The sequence below is a fragment of the Tamandua tetradactyla genome, chromosome 16 (genome assembly GCF_023851605.1).
Source record: "Tamandua tetradactyla isolate mTamTet1 chromosome 16, mTamTet1.pri, whole genome shotgun sequence".
In the NCBI taxonomy this organism is placed as follows: domain Eukaryota; kingdom Metazoa; phylum Chordata; class Mammalia; order Pilosa; family Myrmecophagidae; genus Tamandua; species Tamandua tetradactyla.
In genome coordinates this window covers 13,986,895-14,011,210 of record NC_135342.1, presented here as the reverse complement: position 1 = coordinate 14,011,210, position 24,316 = coordinate 13,986,895, and the positions used below count along the sequence as shown (strand labels likewise).

The 24,316-nt window shown below is 39.3% G+C and overlaps 1 protein-coding gene across 2 annotated transcripts in view; it reads left to right on the top strand.

Moving 5' to 3' along the window:
- SAE1 (SUMO1 activating enzyme subunit 1) overlaps positions 1-24,316 on the top strand; it is a 103,185-nt gene that overhangs the window by 77,091 nt on the left and 1,778 nt on the right. For both annotated transcript variants that reach the window (XM_077131337.1, XM_077131338.1), the window contains exons 7-8: positions 7,145-7,289; positions 20,938-21,007. In XM_077131337.1, the coding sequence (XP_076987452.1) occupies positions 7,145-7,289; positions 20,938-21,007 (215 nt within the window). The remainder of the gene's footprint in view (positions 1-7,144; positions 7,290-20,937; positions 21,008-24,316) is intronic.

Sequence of the window (24,316 nt, the reverse complement as noted above, 5' to 3'; positions counted from 1 at the left end):
GATTAGAGAACAGTTGCTTAGGCAATATTTGGAAGGGATGAATGATAAATGAATACCTACATCCATCCATCCATACACACTCTCTCTCTCCTAAGTTTCTGGGTTGACGAGGAAACCTAAGAGTGGGTTAAAGCGGTAAACAGGAAAATAATATGGACTTGATGCCAGGAATGAAAAGAGGCCAAGACAGCCTAAATCATGATGTCATGGTGGCTTCCTCCACCTCTTTCGGATCCTGAGAGGAACGTTCTTTCTCCATGAAATGTCCTTGCCTTCCTCAACCCAGCTGTTACCCATTTGGAGTTTGTATTCATGGGCTGTTCTGTACCTTTGGCCCTCACACTACATTGAAAGCTGGGCTTTTCTATCATTTTTCCCTAAGAGCTGACATGGTACACAATGCATCTTTTTTTTCTTACGTGGATATTCTACCATGTAAACATTCTATTTACAATCTAGCATGTTTATAAATAGTTGCTAAGAAACCAGGTTCATCCTGGGTACCGTGGAAACTATATTCAGTGCAATTAGTGAAGGCTCATGCCTGGTGTGTTTGGATTTGTGAAGATCTTGTGTCACTTAGCATGAGCTCTCCTCCCTAGTGTATGACTGCTTCCCTTAGTTCACCAAACCTTGAGGCTTGCTGTGTGAAACAGTTACTTTGTCAGTGCCTCCTGTGAAGCAGGCATTGCACTAGATGTTAAATAGATAGTGGGTGAACAAAACAGATGTGGTTTCTGCCCCTAGAACGTAAGTCTCTTGGAAGAGATGAGACAGTCCTTGTGCAGGTTAATTACCCAGATGAATACAAAATCACAGACTGAGATTAAGAGCCTTGAAGGGAAAGAGCAAGGTGCTGAGAGAGAAATAAGGGAGATATAGCTCAGTGCAGAGTCAGCATAGTCTTCAGAGCCCACAGGTGAATGGTAATTGCACCACCAGGAGCTGTCCTGCACAGAGGCTGCCAGAGCAAATATACTGACTTCTCTAGGAGGCAGGTAAGCTGGGTCATGGGGATTGTGTAAGAATAGTGACAATCTGGGGGTACTGTTGATTATGGAATGCTTACACTGGTGCTTTGTATGTATTAGTAAATTTAATCCTTAAAACAATCTCATAAGGTAAGTGATTCCCACTATGTAGATGAGGTTCAGAGGTGTTGTCACTTGCCTAAGGTCTCATTAAGTTGAAAAATAAGGAATTCAGCCCAGGCAGTCTGTCTCCAGAACCAGTGCTCTTCATGACCTCACTCTGATGCCTTTAGTTTAAAAGCTAGGAAGAGCTCTGTAAGAGAAAAGACACAACAAATCCCAGAGAGCAGAAGCATGAACATTAGGGTGGCACAGAGCATGGTTAGAGTAAAATGTTCTGCAACAGGAACAACAGTGAGGCATGAGCTGGTTCCACCCAGTGGTAGAGAGTCAGGTTACTGGATGAGATCCCTCATTCTCCCACGAGATGAGGTGAGGGGCCAATAGTACTCTCACAGAGCACCTTTCCTAGTTAGCACATTTTGTTATCTCATAGCTAGTTTTTGTCTCCCTCCTTGAATGCTCTGAGAAGGCAGATCGTCCATTTATTCTCCCTTTTTGGCACAGGGACTGACACAAAGTCAGTACTCAAATATATTTATTTGAATGAATAGTTGAGTAAATGACAGCCCCAGAGTTTTGCCTTCGAAAATAGGCTGTTAGCTAAGAAGATAACTGTATTTTTCATTTTCTTGGAAATTTATGTAACCCAGGAGTGGAGTAGATTTCTAGGCCTTCCCTGCAGATAATGCATGCATCTCTACTAAGTGACCCCTCATGGGGAGATTGAGGCAGGGGTGCCAGGCATCCTGGGTATTAGTCAGGTGTTATTAGTCAGGTGAATGAGGCTTTTAGTCTCATTAGTCAGGTGAATGAGGCTTTTATATAGACCTGGCTCTTTTTTCCCTCAACTAAGCTGGACTGTTTTTGGTGACAGCACTTGGGTTAGGGCTTATTCATGACATCAGTTTCATTTTCTTTTTGTAAAAAGTACTGCTTTTTGGTGGCCTTGGTGATTATGCTGAATGTAATTATAATATTTAATATTTAATTGCAGTAAAAAGTTTGTAGAAATACAGTGATTCTAATTCTGCTTTCCAGATTCCTGTTATACCAGTAATCTGATATACTGATTTCCATTGAGTTAAATTTTTTTGCAACGGTAAAAGTATGTTCACATGTACACAATTCTCTTTTAAACATGTGAAAAGTGCTTGATTTCTCCTTTTCAAAGTTTGTCTTTTCCATTATATCTTGAACTTCCATTAAGTCTTGAACTTAAGCAGGCATTGACTAGCCTATCATCTTCAGCAATGAATGTCATTCTCTCCAGACTGTAACAGCCTGTTAATTAAAAGGATCAGATAAAGTTAATCAAGTTTGGAACTCTAATTTTGTGCAGTGTTTTGACATGATTGGATGAGTCATCTTTGACAGAGCAGCTCTCAATCCTGACAGCAGTAGACCTTAGTAAAATGGTTCTGTAACCTGTAAAGGGATGGGGAGATGCTCATCAGCACTGCAGCATCAGCAGTGATCTGTGTGTTCTGGCCATTTGGAAGTGGCTGGGAGCAAAACAAGAGGGAGAATGTAATAAGCAAGGACTTGTCAGGAGTTAGGGCCAATTCTAAGGCTGCTGTCTGACTAGGATGTGGGCTTCTGCCCTCTCCACCACTTCTAACTGGAGTGCTGACTTTTGAAAAAGAGTGAAAAATACAACTTCTGTTGGCTTGGCTGCAAATAAGTGGCTGAACTGAACTGACTGGCCCCCATCCCAGAGGTCCTGTGAAGACTTCTGATGTGGTCAGAGAGGTATCTGGGTGGTGCCAGCCTGCTGGCCTCTGTCCAAGCATACTGCACCAGGAACAGGCAAGGGGCCCAGAGAAACAGCAGGGCCAACTACTGGCTGCCTCACTCCTCTTCTCATTTCTTTCTAAGATGAGGCTGGTCTTTTTCTCTGGAGATTGATGAGTAGGGCAGGGTTTTGTAAGACCTCTGTCTGCTTTTCTCACCCCCTGAATTACTAGCTTAAAATGATGGACTAGATGAGGGAGGACAAGGCCCATCTGGAAAACACATCTCACAAAACTGTGGTCAAGTGAGGGTTCCCCTGAGGTGGGAGTGGCAAAGGGCCAGACCACTTGGACTCTGGTTCTGCCTTCCTTAGAGTTCTCCTGGATGTGATTAGGATTAAGAAGCACATGCTGAAGACAGAATGTGGGTTTATATTTTTCTTCCCCTACTTATTAATAAGTTACTTATCCTTTCTGAACTTCAGTTTTCTTACCCACCAATCTCATTAAGTTATTGTGAAGATTAAATGAATGTTATTGGGAGTGAAATGTTTAGAATGGTACCTGGCACAGAGTAGTGGGCACTGTTTGCTGCTGCTATTATTATTTTTGTTGTTATGTGGGCTTTGCTTGAGGAGCTGTGTTTTCTAACCTAAAGGTGAAAAACTTTGTAATGAGGGCTGAAAAAAATTACCCTCTTTTCTCAGTTCCTTTATGAGGCACTTCCTTCCCAGTGAGATAGAAATGAGAAGATTACTCAGGGTGCAGCCAGGGGCTTTTGTCGTAGCCAGCATAGGCTCCACCTGATACTCTATAAGTCCAGCAGCCTGTACTTAATCTGTTCACAGGAGCAATCTATACTTGGCATTGGCTTCATCTTCTGCTCCAGCAACACTGAAACTCATTCTGGTTCTGCTGTCCTCTCCTCTTAGGAGTGATTGACAGGAAGAGCGGTGGCATTCATTGCAATCTGATTTGAGAGTCCTGTTTGGTTGGTGCTACAGATTTCCAGATTCCTTTGTCTTCACAGAACATTGTTAGAAAAGAGGCTTGGTCTAAACAGGGATTAACTGCCACTGCTGCAGTCTTTTCTCTACCCTACCCCAAATGCTTACTTGATTGTATTTATTTACTGCAGCTTGGAATTCCAGCAACATATCTACAAAGTCAGAAGTTAAGCTTGGGTGGTGGCAGATCAGTGTCAGCCAGTATCCAAATCCTCATAGGTTTTGAGTTGGGTGCCAAGTGGGCCTGCTACAGAATTGAGGGGTCCAGGAGCTGATCTTGAAAAAGGGAAGAGATTAACATTTCCAGACAGTAAATGGTATTCAGAACACATTTGGGAGCCTTTTTTTTTTTTTAAACCTCCAATAGGTAGAACTCTACTAGGTGTATGAACACTGCCAGAGAAAGGCAGCCCAGGGTTTTTTTCAGAGAAGAGGTGATTTCTTTCTTAGCTAGGCTTGCCTGGTTTGGGATCTTCTTTTATATATATTTATTAATAAAACAGCATACAAACATACAAACATTCTTAACATACAAATATTCCATCCATGGTATAAAATCAGTGGCTCACAATATCATCAGATAGTTGTGTATTCATCGCCTTGATCATTTTCTTTGAACAATTGCATCACTCCAGAAAAAGAAAGGAAAAAGAAAAGAAAATGTTCATATATACCATACCCCCTTTACCCCTCCCTCTCATTGACCACTACTATTTCCTTCTACCCAGTTTATTTTAACCTTTATCCCCCCAATTATTTGTTTATTCTTTATCCATTTCTTTACTCATCTGTCTGTAACCTAGATAAAAGGAGCATCAGACACAAGGTTTTTACAATCACACGGTCACATTGTAAAAGCTATTATTGTTATACAATACAATCATTTTCAAAAAACAAGGCTTCTGGAACACAGCTCTGCAGTTTCAGTTACTTCTCTCTAGCCACTCCAATACACCATAAACTTTAAAAGGGATAACTATATAATGCGTAAGAATAACATCCAGGATAACCTCTAGACTCTGTTTGAAATCTCTTAGCCACTGACACTTTATTTTGTCTCATTTCTCTCTTCTCCCTTTTGGTCTAGAATTTTTTCTCAATCCCTTGATGCTGAGTCCCAGCTCATTCTAGGATTTCTGTCCCACGTTGCCAGGAAGGTCCACACCCCTGGGAGTCATGTCCCATGTAGGTAGAGAAGGGGGAGGGCAGTGAGTTTGCTTGAAGTGTTGGCTTAGAGAGAGAGAGAGGCCACACAGAGCGACAAAAGAGGTTCTCTGAGGGTCACTATTTGGCGTAATTTTAAGTAGACTTAGCCTATCCTTTGCAGGAATAAGTTTCATAGGGGTGAACTCCAAGATCAAGGGCTCATCTTATTGCAGAATAAGCAGCACTGCTTGCAGAATATCAGAAATTCTCCAAATGGGGCAGTTGAATCTTTCCCCTTTCCCCCCATTTCTTTGCAAATACTTGTTTATTCACTGTCCAGATCATTCTGGGATTTATTGGAGCATCACACTAACTTGGCATACCAACAAAATCTCATGCCCTATTCAAGATTCCATGGTTTGGAATCTTCATGGCATGATCCTTCATAAGCCATTTATGAACTTTTTCAGACTTCAGTGGAGCCATCTGCTGTGGCTCCTAAACTCTCATCCTCCTAGTTTGTCTACCCTACTGGAACATTGCCTTCAGATATACACACTTGCATTGTGCCCCTAGCACATAGGTCTGTCTGGCACATAGTAGGTGCTCAGTTGTGCTGGCTGAACTGAAGGATCTGTGCTACTTCTCAGAAAGTAGTTCTCAATGCTGGCTGCTTGTTCTAGTTTGCTAGCTGCCGGAATTCAACATACCAGAAACCAAATGGCTTTTATCAAGGGGAATTTAATAAGTTGCTAGTTTATAGTTCTAAGGCTGAGAAAATGTCCCAATTAAAACAAGTCTATAGAAATGTCCAATTTAAGGCATCTGGGGAAAGATACCTTGGTTCAAGAAGGCCAACGACGTTCAACATTTCTCTCTCAGCTGGAAGGGCATATGGCGAACATGGCGGTGTCTGCTGGCTTTCTCGTGACTCTACCAAAAAGGGACTCTCTCCAAAATGTTTCCTCTTTTAAAGGATTCCAGCAAGCAATTCCACCTTCAGTGGGTGGAGACACACCTCCATGGAAATCATCTAATCAAAAGTTACCATCCACAATTGGGTGGGTCACATCTTCATGGAAACAATCAAAGTGCTCCCACCAGCAATATTGAATGAGGATCAAAGGGCATGGCTTTTCTGGGGTCCACCACAGATTCAGACCAGCGCACTGCTCATCACCAAAATAGTCTGTTGAGTCTTTGAAAAAAAATATCCTTGGGGGGGATAAAAAGTAGGATTCTTTATTTTTAGTCCTGGTTCTTAACCTGCATTTTTCAAGAGCTGCACAGCAACTGCATAGGTTTTCAGTCCACCTCCATATTTCGGGAGAAACTTCTTGTATTTTTAGAGAATGTATTTTGATGATGAATAAGTTCATATTTTCAGTCAACAAATACTTGTGAGATTTCAATGAAAGTACTTTGTAAACTGTAAAGCTGTTGTCATCCCGGAGCGCTTGTGCTCCAGAATAGCCTCTGTGACTTGGGAGTAGTAGTGTCATTAGGGACAGGGCTCTGTGACTTGGGTAGCATATGGGGAACCAGAATCCCTACTTGTTCAGCGTGGATAAGGTATAGTGTTGGCAAGAGATGCATACAGTTTGAGAAATCTTATGTAGCTCTTGGCTCTGTATTTTGAGGTCTCTTTACACAATGAGTTTGATTCTCTGCCATCACCTTTTGTTTCATCCGTTTCTGGAGGTTGAAACAGGTTTTGTACTGAGGGAGGTTTTGCTTGTAATGACCTGCCTGTCTTACAAGTCTTGAATATTTGGTTGTCCTTTCTGGCTGAAGCAGCCCTTTGAATTGATGCATAGAATACATGCATTCAATTCTTGATCTCTCTTCTAGGGCATAATTGGGCCTTTTGCCTCTGTTGGAAGCATTTACCCCCTACCCCCCATACACACACACACACAATATTGACTAAATTGCTACTTCTTCAGGGAAGCCCTGATGATGTCAGATGCCCTGTTATGCTATCATAGCACTTATCACAGTCCTTTTAATAATTTTTAGACTGTCTCTTTGTGTTGAGTAAATGAAAAACATATTACCTTTCACTTTGCCCACCCTTTAATATAAAATTTTAAAAACCTATCAACACTTATAAGCATTTATTATGAAAAGACTTGCTTTATAACCTAATTTCTTTGTCCTTTCCCAGTGCTCCTCAAATTCCGCACAGATAAAGGAAGAGATCCTAGTTCTGATACCTATTTGGAAGATTCTGAGCTGTTGCTCCAGATTCGGAATGATGTGCTTGATGCCCTGGGTGTTAATTCTGACCTGCTTCCTGAGGACTTTGTCAGGTTGGTCTCAGCTTTAATCACTGTTTAGCCTGGACAGATAGACATCTGTTTTAGTATTTGCCTTAATTTTAGGGAGATCCTTTATCTAAAGATCAAAAGCCCTCAGAAGAGCTTCCTATGCCCCCTGTAGCCAGTGCCCATAGACCTCTGTTTGATTATTGGCTTAACAGGATATGGAAAATAAAGAGGTACAAGCCCTGTTTTATTTTGTTTTATTTTTTATTGGTTTTTTCTTTTCATTTTTTGAACATTTTTATTGTTAAATATAACATATATACAAAGAAAAGAAAAAATATATTTTTGAAGTGCGCTTCAATAAGTAGATACAGAACAGATTTCAAAATTTGTTATGGGTTACCATACCACCGTTTCAGATTTTTCCTTCTAGCTGCTCCAAAACCCTGGAGGCTAGAAGTGTATATATATATATATGTTGTATGGGGGTGTGTGTGAGAAAAATAACATATATTCTAAAAAGCAATAAATTTCAAAGCATATCATAATAATTAGTTGTAAAACAGATTTTAGAGTTTGGTATGGGTTACAATTCCACCATTTTAATTTCTTTGTTTTTTTAATTTTTTTAAACATAACAAAACAAACACAAACGTTCTTACCATATGATCATTCCATTCTACCTATATAATCAGTAATTCACCATATCATCACATAGTTGTATATTCATCATCATGATCATTTCTTAGAATATTTGCATCAATTCAGAAAAAGAAATAAAAAGAAAATAGAAAAAAATTCTTACATACCATACCCCTTACCCCTCCCTTTCATTGATCACTAGCATTTCAATGTACTAAATTTATTTTAACATTAGTTCCCCGTTACTTATTTTTAATCCGTATGTTTTACTCATCTGTCGAAAAGGTAGATTAAAAGGGGCATCAGACACAAGGTTTTCATAGTCACACAGTCACATTGTGAAAGCTATGTCATTATACAGTCATCTTCAAGAAACATCAAGCCCTGTTTTTAAAAATAATTATTTTATATTCACATGCTTCAAAATTCAAGGCAGTTCCCTCTGCATGGGTCACGTTGAGCCTGGTCCTGGCATTGTGGGATCAAGAATGCCTGCTTGGTTCCAAGGTACACTGAAAGAAAAATAAAATGCTCACTCCATTCAGGCAAGGCTCCTTCCCCAGTGGAATATAATGTGACCACAACAAGGAGTATAGAAACCAGTTACAGGTGAACCTCAAAAGGTTTGTTAGGTCAGCATGGACTCATTTAACTAATCCATGATTTGTGAAATTGAATTGACCCCTCAATAAACTACAAGGCTGAAAAAAAAAAAAAAGAATGCCTGCTTGACCAAAAGGGAAAAATTGGTTTTAGTGGCTATGAGATTTAAAATAGAATTGAGGTCATTCTGGAAGTTACTCTTACAAAGCTTCAGCCACATAGTACAAATTACCATGGCATACCAATACCCAACCAAAAGTATTCCTGAAAACCCAGGGCTTTATCTAAAACTCCATAAAATGTTTTACTAATTAAATTTATTTTTCAGAAGCTTAAAACCTCCAGATTGTTTCTATGCCAGATAAGCTCTGAAACCCAGAGGTACCAGTATTTACCAGAATGTCAACCATTTGCATTCCCCTAGCCCATAATGTCAACACCCCTTTTCCAACATGAGGTTCGAGTGGCCATTGCCCAAATAGCCCTGAAGATTGAGAGAATGATCAAATGAGAGGGAGGAGTTGTAACAGAGAAGGTAGGATTTCATAAAGGATTGTGACTACTGAATCATTGCATAGTTATTTCTTTTTAGTTTCTTATATGTTAGGACAGCCAGAAGGAAATACCTGAAATTGTAGAACTGTAACCCATACTATAGCTTGAAATTTGCTCTATATCTACTTGTTAAACTGTACTTTGAAGTTTATTACTTTTCTATATACATCTTAGAGTTCACATTAAAAAAGGTGAAAGAGCAGTGTGAAGATGGCTCAATAACAAAATTCTCACCTGCCATGCCAGAGATCCAGTTTAATTCCTGGGGCCTGCCCCTGCTAAAAAAAAGAAAAAGAAAAGAAGTAAAGTAGCAGCCAGGGTTCTCCTGAGCTTATAGGGTGGAACATTTGCCTGAAACAACATCAAAATAAGGTCATTGGGAATAAACACACATATTACTATGTAAAAAAAATTCAAGGCAATATAAGCTGTATCTCCTGTTCTGAACTTTTCTTTTTTACTTTATATGATCTTTTGGGGATGATTCCAGTTAAGTACATAGTTTCATGACTCTTTCACAGCTAGTATTCCAGCATGTGGAGTAACTGTGGTTTCTTGAACCAGCCCCCTGCTGACATGAGTTGTGTCCGGGCTTTTATTATTGCATGCTGCAATAGTGAATAACCTTGTGTATTTATCATTTTGTATGTGTGCTGGTGCACCTTCAGGATAAACTACTAGAAAGGGAGTTGCTGGATCAGAGGGATGTGATTTATCATTTGGTAGGTGTTGCCAAATTTCCCTCCAAAGCTGATTTATGAATTTATACTCCCACTGCCAAGGGATCCATGTTCCCAGCATTCTCCCCTTTGGAGGCTGGGATGCTTTCCCCTCAGATGACCAGGCTTTTGCTCTTATACACAATCAGTCTGAGGATCTTGGCTGGAGAAGCCCAGTCCTTTCAAAGCGCCCTCCATGCACTCTACTTCTCTCTTGAAGCATTTGGAGGACTTCCTAAACTCTGCTTTGCTGTGCCTGCAGGTTGTAGCATGATAGCTACAGTTTATTTGGCATCTGTTAGGACCAAGCATCATGGTAGTTGCTTTATGTATATGGTCTTTCTTAATTCTCACAATAATTTATTTTATGGGAAAGGAATCTGAAGCTTTAAGAAGTTAAGTGGCTAGTCTCAGGTTATATAGATAATAAGACTAGTACCATGTATTGAAGGCTTTCTGTGCTTTACATATATACCTATATTTAATCATCATATACTCTCTTGAGGTGTGTATTGTTTTTTTTTCCCATTTTATAAATGAAGAAACTGAGGCTCAGAAAGATTAAATCACGGTCCCAAGATTTTATTTAGTGGCCAGCCAAGATCCTATCCCAGTCTCACCAAGGCAGATTGCTAATCTCTTACAGTAACACTCTGTATTGGTTTCTTTTCATCAGTAAAGCCAACCAGATTCCTCCCTCTTTCTCCATTTCTGATGGGCAATCTCACTTAGACACAAGTACACTCCTCCCTATTTAACACCTCCAGAGCCCTGGGCCAAAAAAGCCATCACCTAAAAATAGTGAGCAGTCTACAAGAGGTTTTGCAAGTTGGCATGATGAGAGCTGGGTAATGATACTGCAGGCTTGAATGTAGTCCCTCTCTGTAGCTAAGTCAGCCAGGCCCCTCCTCTCTTGAAGGAAGTACCACTTTGTGAGAGGCAGTGTTGCCTGCTCTGTGCTTCACAGCAGTAGAAGGAACAGGGTCATATAAGACTTCAGTTTCAACAGACCCAGCCAGGCAATAGGCAGCAGGCTGCAGCCACTAAACAGACCTGGTGCTGATGCTGGGCCGTGAGTGTGCAGCTGAGTGACTAATTTGGGCATTTAGAGTGATGAACAGCCTGACTCTGCATTGCCGGCAAGTAGTCAGAAGCCCTGCTTCCCAGAAGGGGAAAGCCAGAGCCTAACAAGCTGCTGGCTGGCCTTTTTTCCTGAGCACTTTGCTTTGCTGTTTCTACTTACTCTGAAACTGCTTTCCCAGGTCTAGGACCTCATGTGCTGGGCAGTCCTGCTCTATTGCCCTTTAAGTAAGAGGAGTTTGGCTACCTCTTGAAGTCTGTCTGTGGCAGGTGGAGAGAGAGTCTGAAGTGGAATAAGGAGACTGGTAAGGAAATGAGCTGCCTTCCTGCAGCTGAGCTGTCCTCAGAAATTGCCCACTTCCACCTCTGAGCAGGAGTGTTCTCGCTTGAGTAGAGAAAGCTGTGTGCAAGTCTCAGTGCTCTTCATCTGTCTGTGATCTGCTTGTACTGTCCTCTATTATTATTTTTATTCTCATCTGAAAGAGCTGTATTGCTTTTCTGATTATGTAAGGAAAGAAGGGAAGAAAAGGATCACATACAGTTCCATCATCAAGAAGTAGCTACTGCTAGTATTTTGGGGTCTGGTCTCATGAACTGTTTCCTGTATTATGTTCCCATATATTTTTCTTTTTAAATATCAAAATGGGATCCTACTATCCCTTGTCTTCAATAGCCTTCCTTTTCAGTATACTGCGAGTCTGTTTATTTTGATAAATACATACCCATGTACTCTTTTTCATTGCATAGTTATATATTCATCATCATGATCATTTCTTAGAACATTTGCATCAATTCAGAAAAAGAAATTTAAAAAAACTCATACATACCATACCCCTTTACCCATCCCTCTCATTGACCACTAGTATTTCCCTTTACCCAATTTATTTTAACATTTGTTCCCCAATTATTTATTTTTGATCCATATTTTTTAACTCATCTGTTCATACTGTAAATAAAAGGAGCATCAGACACAAGGTTTTCACAATCACACAGTCACACTGTGAAAGCTATATCATTATACAATCATCTTCAAGAAACTGGCTATTGGAACACATCTCTACAGTTCCAGGCACTTCCCTCTAGCCTCTTGAATGTACCTTAAACTAAAAAGGGGATATTTATATAATGCATAAGAATAACCTCCAGGATAACCTCTCGGCTCTGTTTGAAATCTCTCAGCCTCTGATGCTTTGTTTCATTTCTTTCTTCTGCCTTTTGTTTGAGGTTTTCTCAATTCCTTGATGCTGAGTCCCAGCTCATTCTAGGATTTCTGTTCCACATTGCCAGGGAGGTTTACACCCCTGGGAGTCATGTCCCACATAGAGAGGGGGGAGGACAGTGAGTTTGCTTGCCGTGCTTGCTGAGAGAGAGATAGTACATATCTGAGCAACAAAAGAGGTTATCTGAAGGGTGACTCTTAGGCCTGATTTTAAGTCGGTCTAGCTATCCTTAGCAGGGATAAGTTTCATATGAACAAATCCCAAGATTAAGGGCTTGGTCTATTGATTTGGTTGTCCCCACTGCTTGTGAGAATATCAGGAATTCTCCAAATGGGGAAGTTGAGTTTTCCCCCTTTCTCGCCATTTCCCCAAGGAGATACTGCAAATACTTCTTTACTCACTGTTCAAATCACTCTGGGGTTTATTGGGGTATCCTTCTGGACAAACCTACAAAATCTCATGCCCTATTCAAGGTTCCATGTGTTTATGGTGTTCAATTAACCTGTCCATAAAAGTTATATTAGGAAATGCGGTAGTCAAATATAAATTTTGCACCAAATAAACATTTCTTACTTTTGTTTCACACAGAAGTTAGAGTTTTAAAAAATATGAATGACCATCTATTTTCAGCCCCCTGCAATATTGACATTCCTTTATTCTTCCTCATGCGAAAACATTTTTTAATTTGTACGTTTAGACACTATCGTTATACACTCTAGGCATTCTTAGATTATACCATCTCAGTCTTTATAGTCTATCTTTCCTTCTGGTTTAATGACTAATGGTGTTGAGCATCTTTTCATGTGCTTATTGGCCATTCATAGATCTTCTTTGAAGAAATGTCTATTCAGATCATTTGCCCAATTTCTAATTGAGTTATTTTTCTTTATATTATTTTGTAGACATATGTTATTTTGCATGCTGATATAAATTGCAATTCATATTACATGAATTACAATTCATATTACATGAATTGCAAATATTTTCTCCCAATCTGTCTCTGTACTTTCTTCATATATCATTTGAATTTCAAATTTTTAAAAGTTTGATGAGATACAATTTATTTTTTTTACATATGCTTATGGTGTCATGTCTAAGAAACCAATGCTAAATCAAGGTCATGAAGATAAACTACTATGTTTTCTTTCACAACTCTTACAGTTTTAGCCTCTTAGGTCTATGAGCCATTTTGAGTTAAGTTTTGTATATAGGATGAGGTGTAGATGTCCAACTTTTGTATGTGAATATCCAGTTGACCTAGCACTATTTGTTGAAAAGACTATTCTTTCCCCATTGAATTATCTCGGCACCCCTGTCAAAAATCAGTTGACCAAATTTATATTTTAACTAGTTCATTTCCTAATATAACTTATAAAATCTCAGGTAGGACATGAGATTTTGTTGGTTTGTCCAGAGTGATGTCTTGATGAATCCCAGAGTGAATTGATCAGTGAGTGGATAAGTATTTGCAAAGCCCCCTTAGGGGAATGGTGAGAACAGGGAAAAATTCAACTTCTCCAAGTTGAATTCTTGATATTCTCACAAACAGTGTGGACAACCAAAGCTATAGGCTGAGCCCCCAGTCTTGGGGTTTGTTCATATGAAACTGAACCCCAAAAAGGTTAGGTCAAGTCTACTTAAAATTTAGGCCTAAGAGTCACCCCCAAGAGAGCCTCTTTTGTTGTTCAGTTGTGGCCTCTCTCTCCAGCCAACACAACAAGCAATCTCACCACCCTCCCCCCTGTCTACGTGGGACATGACTCCCAGGGGTGTGGACCTTCCTGGCAACGTGGGACAGAAACCCTAGAATGAGCTGGGACTTAGCATCAAGGGACTGAGAAAACCTTCTTGACCAAAAGGGGGAAGAGTGAAATGAGACAAAGTGTCAATGGCTGAGAGATTCCAAACAGAGTCGAGAGGTTATTCTGGAGGTTATTTTTATGCATCAGGTAGATATCATCTTATTATTCAAGATGTAATGGAGAGGCTGAAGGGAACTGCCTGAAAATGTAGAGCTGTGTTCCAGTAGCCATGTTTCTTGAAGACGATTGTATATAGCTTTCACAATGTGACTGTGTGATTGTGAAAACCTTGTGTCTGATGCTCCTTTAATCCACCGTATCAACAGATGAGTAGAACATATGGAATAAAAATAAATAATAAGGGAAACAAATGTTAAAATAAACTTAGATTGAATTGCTAGTGATCAATGAAAGGGAGGGGTAAGAGGTATGGTATGTATGAATTTTTTTCTGTTGTCTTTTTATTTCTTTTTCTGAATTGATGCAAGTTTTCGAAGAAATGATCATGATGATGAATATGCAACTATGTGATGATATTGTGAATTACTGATTATACATGTAGAACAAAATGATCAAAAGTTAAGAATGTTTGCATTTGTTAAATTTTTTTAAAAAAATTTTAAAAATTGAAAAAAATGTCTTAGAGATTTAGAAGAAGTAGAAATTAGTGTAGGTTATAAATATTCAGAGAGAAAAAACAGTTTGACAAATGATTGAGATTCAATAAAATCTCCATTAACAGCAAAAAAAAAAAAAAAGGCATGCTTTCAATGCAAGGAAGTAGAGCAGGAGCATTTCTAGTGTTGGGCTCCAGGCTTTAATTTATATGTATTTTCCCCATTTATCACAATTGCAACCTTGTGAAAAAGGCTCAATAATATCTGCTCTTTAAGATACCTTCTGTTTGTAAGAATCCTAAATAAAGACTCTAAAATTAATTGTTATGGTTAAGAAAATTCTCAGAACAAAATGTAATATAAATAATAATTGTTAGTGCTTTCAAATTTGAAAAAAAATCAATTGGCCATATATACAGCTTTATTTTTGCATTGTCAGTTTTTATATGTCTAACCTTATGCCATTACCATGTTGTTCTTGATTACTGTACCTTTGTAATTAAGGTTTGAAATCAGAAAGTGAGAGTCATCCAATTTTGTTCTTCTTTTTTAAGATTATTTTGACTCTTCTTGGTCCCTTGCATGCCCATATGAATTTTAGGCCCAGCTTCTCAATCTATGCAAAAAATAGCAACCTATTGATAGGGATTGAGTTGAATGTGTAGATTAATTGCATCTTAACAATGTTAAGTCTTCTGATACTCGAATATGGCATGTCTCTCCGTTTATTTAGGCTTTCTTTAATTTTTTCAACAGTGTTTTGTCGTTTTTAGTGTATAATTCTTGTACTTTTGTTAAATTTATTCCTGAGTATTTTATTATTTTTTATATTATTGTAAATAGTGTTTTCTTAATTTCATTTTCAGAGTATTCATTTGCAGTTGATTTTTGTATATTCAATTTTGTGTCCTGCAGCCTTACCAATTCATTTAGTAATTCTAATAGGTCCCTTAGGATTTTCTATATAAGGTGTCTCACCTGTGAATAGAAATAATATCACTTCTTCCTTTCCAATCTGGATGTCTTTTATTTCTTCTTCCTTTCTTAATTGCCGTAGCTACAACCTCCAGCACAGTATGAATAGAAATGATGACAGTGGATAGCCTTGTCTTGTTCCTGTTCATAGGTAGAAAGTTTTCAGTCTTTCACTATTAAATATGGTGTTAGCTGTGAGTATTTCATGGGTGCCATTTATAAGGTTGAGGATGTTTCCTTCTGTACTTAGTTTGTTGAGTATTTTTATCATATGGTGCTGAATTTTGTTACATGTTTTTTCTGTGTTTCTGGGTTTGGTTTGTTTGAGGCATGATATATTTTTTTGTTTGTTTTGTATCTACTTCTTTTGCATTTTATATTCTGTTTCTGTTTTTGTTTTTTTGAAAATATTTTTATTGGGAAGTCTCCACAAACATACCGTCCAACCATATTCTACAATTAGTGGCTCGCGGTATCATCACATAGTTGTGTATTCTTCACCATGATCATTTTTAGAACATTTGCATCACTCCAAAAAAAAAAAAGAAAAAGAAACAGAAAGAACTCGTATATCCCATACCTCTTACCCCTCCCTCTCATTGAACAACAGTATTTCAATCTACCCAATTTTTACCCTTTGTCTCCCCCTATTATTTATTTATCATCCCACCCCACCCCACCTCTTTTTTTTTTAGCTCATCTGTTCATACCCTGGATAAAAAGATCATTAGACACAAGGTTTTCACAGTCATATTGTAAAAGTTACATAGTCCTTTTCAAGAATCAAGGCTATTGGAACATAATTCAACAGTTTTAAGTACTTCCCTCTAGCCACTCCAACATACCATAAACTAAAAAGGAATATCTATATGATGTATAAGGATAACTTCTCAACTCTGTTTGAAATCTCTCAGCCACTGACATTTTATTTTGTCTCATTTCTCTTTACCCCCTTTTGGTCAAGAAGGCTTTGTTGTTATTCCCTTGATATTGGGTCCTGACTCATCCCCTGGAGTTAGGTCCCTTGTTGCCAGAGGGATTTACAGCTCTGGGAGTTATGTCTCATGTAGTAGGGAGGGCAAGTGAGTTCATTTACCAAGTTCGCTTAGAGAGGGGGCTACATCTGAGCAACAAAAGAGGTTCTCTGGATGAGACTCTTAGGCATAATTATCAATAGGCTTAGCTTCTCCTTTGTAGGAGTAAGTTTCATGGGGGCGAGCCCCAAGATTGAGGGCTCATCCTATTGAATTAATTGTCCCCATTGCTTGTGAGAGTATCAGGAATTCCCTAGATAGGAAAGTTGAATATTTCCTCTTTTCTCCCCAGTCCTCCAAGGGGACTTTGCAAATACTTTTTTATTTTCTGTCCAAATTACTCTGGGATAGATCGAGGCAGCACACTAACCTGTACAAACCAAGGTGATCTCACGCCCTATTCAAGATTTCAGGTAATTATAGTGCACAAGTAAACTGACCATACAAGTTAAATTAGATAACGTACTACCCAAAATATAAATTTTGCGCCAAATAAACATCTTTCCCTTTGGTCTCTTACAGAGGTTGAAGTTTGAAAATATGGGCCATATCATCCTTTTCTCAGTATTCTGATTCACCTTAGTCCTTTCCAGATCAGCTTCATTCATATCTCTAGATGAAGTCTGATCATTTTTTCAGCTTTCTAAACAGTTGCTGAATGCTGTTTCTGAACAGTGTGCTGACTTTCATAGCTTTAGTGCTCTAACTCTGAGTCTCAGGTGTCACATAAATAATTGAAGTTTCAGGGAATGACCAGGTTATATACAAATAACTCAGTATATCAGAATTTAGAAATAACAATTACAACTCCTAAATATATGTGACTGCTGTAAGAGTTTACAATCTAGGAACCTTTACAACAAGCCCCAACCTGATAACTCATTCTCTCAACTTCAATTCTCTGAGTTTGTATATTGTAGTTAGTCCTTATGAGTGAGGCATTACAGTATTGTCTTTGTTTCTGACATTTCATTCAACATACTGTTCTTAAGGTTCTTTCACCTAGTTGCATGCCTCACAACTTCCATTCTTTCTTGCAGCTACATGGTAGTCTGTTGAAGGTAAACACCACAGTTCCCCCTTCCGTTCTTCAGTCGTTGTACCTTTAGGCCATGTCTATCCATTGTGAATTCCCCACTATAAACACCAGTGTGCAGCTATCCATTTGTGTCCCCATTCTCGGTTCCTCCAGGTGTATATATATATACCTAACAAAGGGGTTGCATGATTATATGGCAACCCCACCCCTGGCCTCCTATGGAACCACCACATTGCCCTCTGGAGGGGCTGTACTTCTCAGCTTCCCTACCAACAGTGAATAGGTACATCTCTTTGTCCATATTTTCTTTAACAGTTGTTTCTCTCTATTCATTTTTAAACAATTTTATTCGCACATCATATATTCCAACATGAGTAAATAGACATGCCTTCACCACCATAATGTGTATGAAGACACTTCCTTTTCTTTCGCAAGGAAGCCATACCCATCTTCCATGTCCCACCCCAGTTCTTGACATTCAGTGGAAGCATATTTCAGTGTTACTGTTGACTATAGACCCTGCATTGATTGTACTTTTTTCTATGTAACATCCATTTTTAACACCTTGCAATGTTGATAGTCATTTGTTCTCCCTCATATAACAATGTTTCTATATTCGTACATTTAATCACCCTCATTGACCACTCTAGGCATACTTAAGTTATACTATCTCAGTCTTTATTCTCTGTCTTCTGGGTTCATACATGCCCCCCAACTCTTCTCCCTCAACCATACTCACTTTCAGCTTCATTCAGTAGACTTATATTATTGTGCTCCTATCAGATAGTATTGTGCTATCTATTTCTGAGTTTTTACAATCAGTCCTGTTGTAAAAACTATTCCTTCAACACCAAATGCCCAATCTCTACCCTCTTTCTATCTCCTGATAACCTGTGTTCTTAACTTCAATTCTTGAAAGTTCTCTCCTTAATATTAATTCATATTAGTGAGACCATGCAATGTTTGTTCTTTTGTTTCTGGCTAATTTCACTAGCATAATGTCCTCAAGACTCATCCACATTATTACATACTTCATGACTTTACTGTCTTGTGAGTTTAGCCACTCATCCATTGAAGAACATGTGGCCTATTTCCATCTCTTGGCAATCATAAATAATGCTGCTATAAACATGAGGCACAATATGCTTTTAAGAGGGGGAAAAAAATTAAGTTATATAATATGGTGGCACAAAATAATAGGTATATTAACATAAACCAAAAGGAAATATTCCCACATATGATAATCTTTGAGTAGTGGAATTATGGATGAATAGTTTTTATTTGGTATAGTATTCTATATGGTTTAGATTTCTATTGTGGACCTTTTTTTTAATAAGCAGGAGTAAAGTTACTTCTGTGGTTTAACAGAATGGGTATGCTGATCCTGGCCAGTGTGTAAGGAAATGGGACTCACAGACACAGTTGGTAGGAGTTGAAATGACTACAGTCTTTTTGGAGGGCAGCTTGGCAATAATTTTCAAAATTCAGCAATACTATATTTAGGAACTTATCTTAAGAAATTATTTGGATAGGCCAAGCCCTCAGTGTTGGGGTTTGTTCATATGAAACTTATCCCTGCAAAGGATAGGCTAAGCCTACTTAAAATTAGGCCTAAGAGTCACCCCCAGATAACCTCTTTTGTTGCTCAGATGTGGCCTATCTCTCTCTCAGCAAGCATGGCAAGCAAACTCACCATCCTCACCTCTCTGTACATGTGACATGACTCCCAGGGGTGTAAACCTCCCTGGCAACGTGGAACAGAAATCCTAGAATGAGCTAGGACTCAGCATCAAGGGATTGAGAAAACCTTCTCGACTGAAAGGGGGAAGACAGAAATGAGACAAAATAAAGCATCAGTGGCTGAGAGATTTCAAACAGAGCCGAGAGGTTATTCTGGAGGTTATTCTTACGCATTATATAAATATCCCTTCTTTAGTTTAAGGTACATTCAAGAGGCTAGAGGGAAGGGCCTGGAACTGTAGAGATGTGTACCAATAACCAGTTTCTTGAAGATGATTGTATAATGATATAGCTTTCACAATGTAACTGTGTGATTGTGAAAACCTTGTGTCTGATGCTCCTTTTATCTACCTTATCAACAGACGTGTAAAACATTCAGAATAAAAATAAATAATAGGGGGAACAAATGTTAAATAAAGTTAGATTGAAATGCTGGTGATCAGTGAAAGGGAAGGGTAAGGGGTATGGCATGTATGAATTTTTTTCTATTGTCTTTTTATTTCTTTTTCTGAATTGCTGCTAATGTTCTAAGAAATGATCATGGTGATGAATATGCAACTATGTGATGATGTTGTGAATTACTGATTATGTATGTAGAATGGAATGATCATGTTAAGAACATTTGTGTTTCTTTCTTGTCATATTTAAAAAAAATTTTTTAAAGTAATAAAAAAATTAATTAAAAAAACCCTTGTGTCTGATACCCCTTTTATCTACAGTATAGATAGATGAGTAAAACATATGGATTAAAAATAAATAAATAATAGAGGGGAAAAGAAAGAAATTCTTTGGAAACCTTTGCTACGATGTATAATTTCAAAAGTTTAAATATCCACCAGTAGGTTACAGAACAGAATGAATTATCATTGATACTATTTAGATTTAAAATTATATATGTTTAGATATCTGCACTTCAAAAACTTTATAGAAATGCACCAAACTGGGAAGATTGGAGGTAGACTTCCAGTAATAGGATTCCTTAGGGAAGCTTTCCTTTTAGCTTATGTATTTTGGAGAAACTCCTGTATTCAGGTAGGAACTGGCAGGGCACACTTCCTCTGGGGAAATGATAGGAGAAAGTGTTTGCTCCCCAGCATGGTTGGTTTGGAGGGGCAGGTGACAGTTCAGCTATGATTTGTCTTCTAGATGCCCCATCCTGACCCAGAAGGATTGGTGTTATGTGGGTAACAGAGACCTTTTTTCTGCCCCTATGCTTTAATTTCAGGCCCCAAATTTCCCAGGTCTTTTACATGTTAACACAAGCATGCTCCCTGACATTTGTTTGGGAATAGCATATAGAACCCACGACCCATTATGGGTAAGAAGAGAATTGTGAGAATGTGGCCAGGGCATTGAAACATCTGATATTTGTAGGACCCTATTTTTAGTAAGTACAGATATAGTCTTTCCTTTAACTTTAAAAAATAAAAAAGCGTTGTGAATGAATTCCTGCTTGCAAAAGTTCACAGGTCTTTCCCAGCCACTTACAGACCCCCTGGATTGGATTTAATTTTCACGGCTTGATACCACTGTTAGCATTACTGTCTGAATTGACTCTTCCTGGTGGGAGATGTTATTATTCAGAGGAGCCCACAACTGAACTTTTCCAGATGTCACATCAGCATTCTTTTTCCTCAGTGCTTTATTTCATTTGTCTTCTCTTTTAGGTACTGCTTTTCTGAGATGGCCCCAGTGTGTGCAGTAGTTGGAGGGATCTTGGCACAGGAGATTGTGAAGGTAAAAAGCTGCTATGGAAAAGAAGATAGTTGACCCACCACAGCATGACATTTTAGATGTGCCAACAGAGAGTTGAGGACAGTCTTAGGGAGCTGCCTGGTTTCTCTGATTCCACCCCATCCTTGTTTGTTCCCCTATCCTTTTCCTTCCTTTCTTTCTCCATCCTATCCCATTCTTTCCTGTATCTCATCCTGTGGCCATTTAACAAATGATCTTTGGATGCCTGTTCCTGCTAAGCCCAGAGCTGGACATACTGCCTTTAAGGTGCTATCTACTATCCCCTGCTTACATCTGTTATCTGTCTAGGGCTTATTATATTTGCCGGGTATTCTGCTTCTCACAGCTCTGTGAAATGGATATATCCCCACTTAAGAGGAGAAACTGAGGTCCAGATTGTCCTGTGGGCTTAACAGCTTCTTTAGCCAGTTTCCCTCCTTCCATCATCTTGGCATCACAGTCCCTCTTTTTAATCCACACACCATAGGTATTTGTAGAAAAATAGGAAGTTGATGGCAAGTGAACACAGACTTCACAGGCTCTCCTATGGGTGGTCCTGGGCCTGTGATAGGTAGGTGTTATTATTCTTCCCAGAAGGAAAGTAGCTCACTTATGGTCACATAACCTATAACTGGCATAGCCTTTTGGATCTCTCCTAGAACACTGAGGATGCTAAAACTCTAGCATGCCCCAAATACACTTTACTTTCTCTGGAGACTTAGATATGTGCCCATAATGGTGGTTTATCCTTTTTTTCATGGGCCAGATCCCTGCCTGCTTAAAAGATTTTCCAAGTCCATTTACCTGTCAAGTTAGAGTTCAGAAGGACAATGAGATGGAGCTCTCACCACTTTGTATTTGGGACTGCAAATTTGCTCTGACAACATGACTGGATTTAATAGTGCCCCCCTCTCCCTAAGGCTACTTTATCTCACTTATTTTATGATACTTCTTTTCCCAAATCTAAACTGCTTCTGTTTCTTTGGCAGTGGGTGAGGACAAAGGAGATGACGATGGGTAAGAAGAGAAGCATGTGATAACCAGACATGTTTCCTTGCTCATGCCTCTGCTTAGTTAGAGCTATATGGAAGTTTCCATTTATATGTCCAAATCTGAGAAGTTGGGAGTGGTTGCCCAGAGGACAGTGTTGAGAAGGATTCTGGGGCTGCATGTAAACAGGCTCAGCAGGAAAGAGTGCAGTGATGAAAAAGCCATAAGTGGGTAATGGAAACACATGTATTTTTTATAGTCCACATGATAATAATAATCATAACAACAGATAACATTTATTGAAAGCACACTAGCAACGTACCAGACAAAGACAGTGTTCTTCATGTAGATTAGCTCATTTTATAAAGGAAGAACTGAGATGCAGAGAAGTGAAGTTACTTGCCCATACTAATAAGTGGCAGTGTGCCAGGCTTTGAGCCCAGGCTCTGAGAGTGGTTTCTTGAGCCTGTGCTCTTTACCACTTGGCTATCCTGCCTCAGGTGCTGCCTATAAGTGGCACCCATGTCCAGAGGCTCTCTGTATAGACTATGGAACTTCTGTCCTTATGCCCTCAACCTTACTTCTCTGTATCGCATTCAGAAGCTATTCCTTGAGTTTTTCATGTGGGATGGAGATTGGAGGTTGGGGCAGGTGGCCATGACCCCCATTGTTTGTGGTGGCTTCTCTACATCTCAGTCCTAACCCCAAATGCAGCCCCCTCCTTCCTGCCTGCTGGGGACAGCTGTTGCCCAGCATCTTGTTTCTGTTTATCCCAGATAGCCAGAGTACTCTGCATTCTTGGTTGCTGGGTGTGTTTGGAATCTCCTCCTGCCCCCATCTTGCTTGGGAAGCACTTTACCTTTGCCCCATGTTCACTCCATGCCCTGTTCTCTTGTCCCTGCCACTCCCCCTTAATTAACAGTTTCAGCCTTTAGTTACCTGGCAATAGGTTCTTGACATTGAGAAGCTCACACCTCCCCTTTCTCTACTAAGGGATCAACTAGCCCACCTATAAGGAGTAAACGTTAGGAAATGGAGGGCTCTTTATTTCCTTCCTTTCTTAAATCCGTCTAGACACTACATTTTTTATCCATGTCTACTACCAAATTAAGTCTAAATCATGCTTTTGTTTCTATCCTTACCTCCTGCCGACAGCGGGTCTCCTTGCCTATAGTCAGAGAGCTGATGATGACAGCAGCAGCCATGCCAGGGTCTATGTTATTTAACATGTTTCATCTCCTATAACTTGGGTTCTAGAGTCTGGAAAATTCAGCTGTGGGGTCTTGAACCATTCCACTGGGATCACCAGATATTATTAAGGGACTCCTGGTCCCCGTTTATAATAGCAGCTCCTATTTATTGAGAATTTACTTTGTACCAGGCACATTAATAACCTTATGCATTTCATCCTCACCGAAAACTCTAGCAGGCAGGTGCTATTTATGTGCCTGCTTTACATGCAAACTCAGAGAAACAAGCCTTTTTCTGGTGCATGGTTACACAATTCAGAGAAGGCTGAGCCAACACTTGAAATCCACACCTTTAGGACTAGCCTGGCCTCCTTACTGCTCACATGTTAATCTTCCCAAAATTCTGTCCCTGTTTGGCAACTCAGTGGCATACCATTGCACGATGAGTATGGGCTTCATTCTGTAACTTACAACAACTCTCGTCTGGCCCCAGCTTCTCTCTCCAGCCTGCCTGGAGTGTCCACTTCAGTCACTCCTGTCCCTTCTTTGACTCTGTGCCTCTGTCCTCACCCATCTCCTCATCTTGAAGTGGCTCATTCTCCTCTCTGACTCCATTCACTTGCCACCTAGCCTGCCTTACGTTGTTTATTTTATTATGTGCTTCATCTGCTCAAACAGGTGAACTTGGGGTGCAATTGATAATTATTATCAGTAATAAAGTCATTATTCTTATTGAGCATTTATCCAGCCCTGTTTGAAACTCTTTGCAGGTGTGGTCTCATTTCTTTTTCACAGGCTCCACACAGGCAGGACCCTCGCAGAACACTTATCATCTATCTAGCTCAATAACTAATAGAGAATAGCTGCTCAGTAAATTTTCCATGGATGAATGGATGAATAACCATTTGAAATAGGTATAACTGTCCCCAATTTATTGTTAAGGGAACAGAGAGGGATTGGTGTTCTGCTCAAGAAGTTAAGGATATTTGGAGCCTGTTCCTAGCCTTGTGAAGGTGGTATCCTTCCTTAAGAAGGACAAGCATGGTGCTCCCTGGAAGCATTAAAGCCTAACCCAGCAGCTCACCCAGGTGACATCCTCCTTTTTAAATGGTAGTTCTTGGTGAAGTTTCAG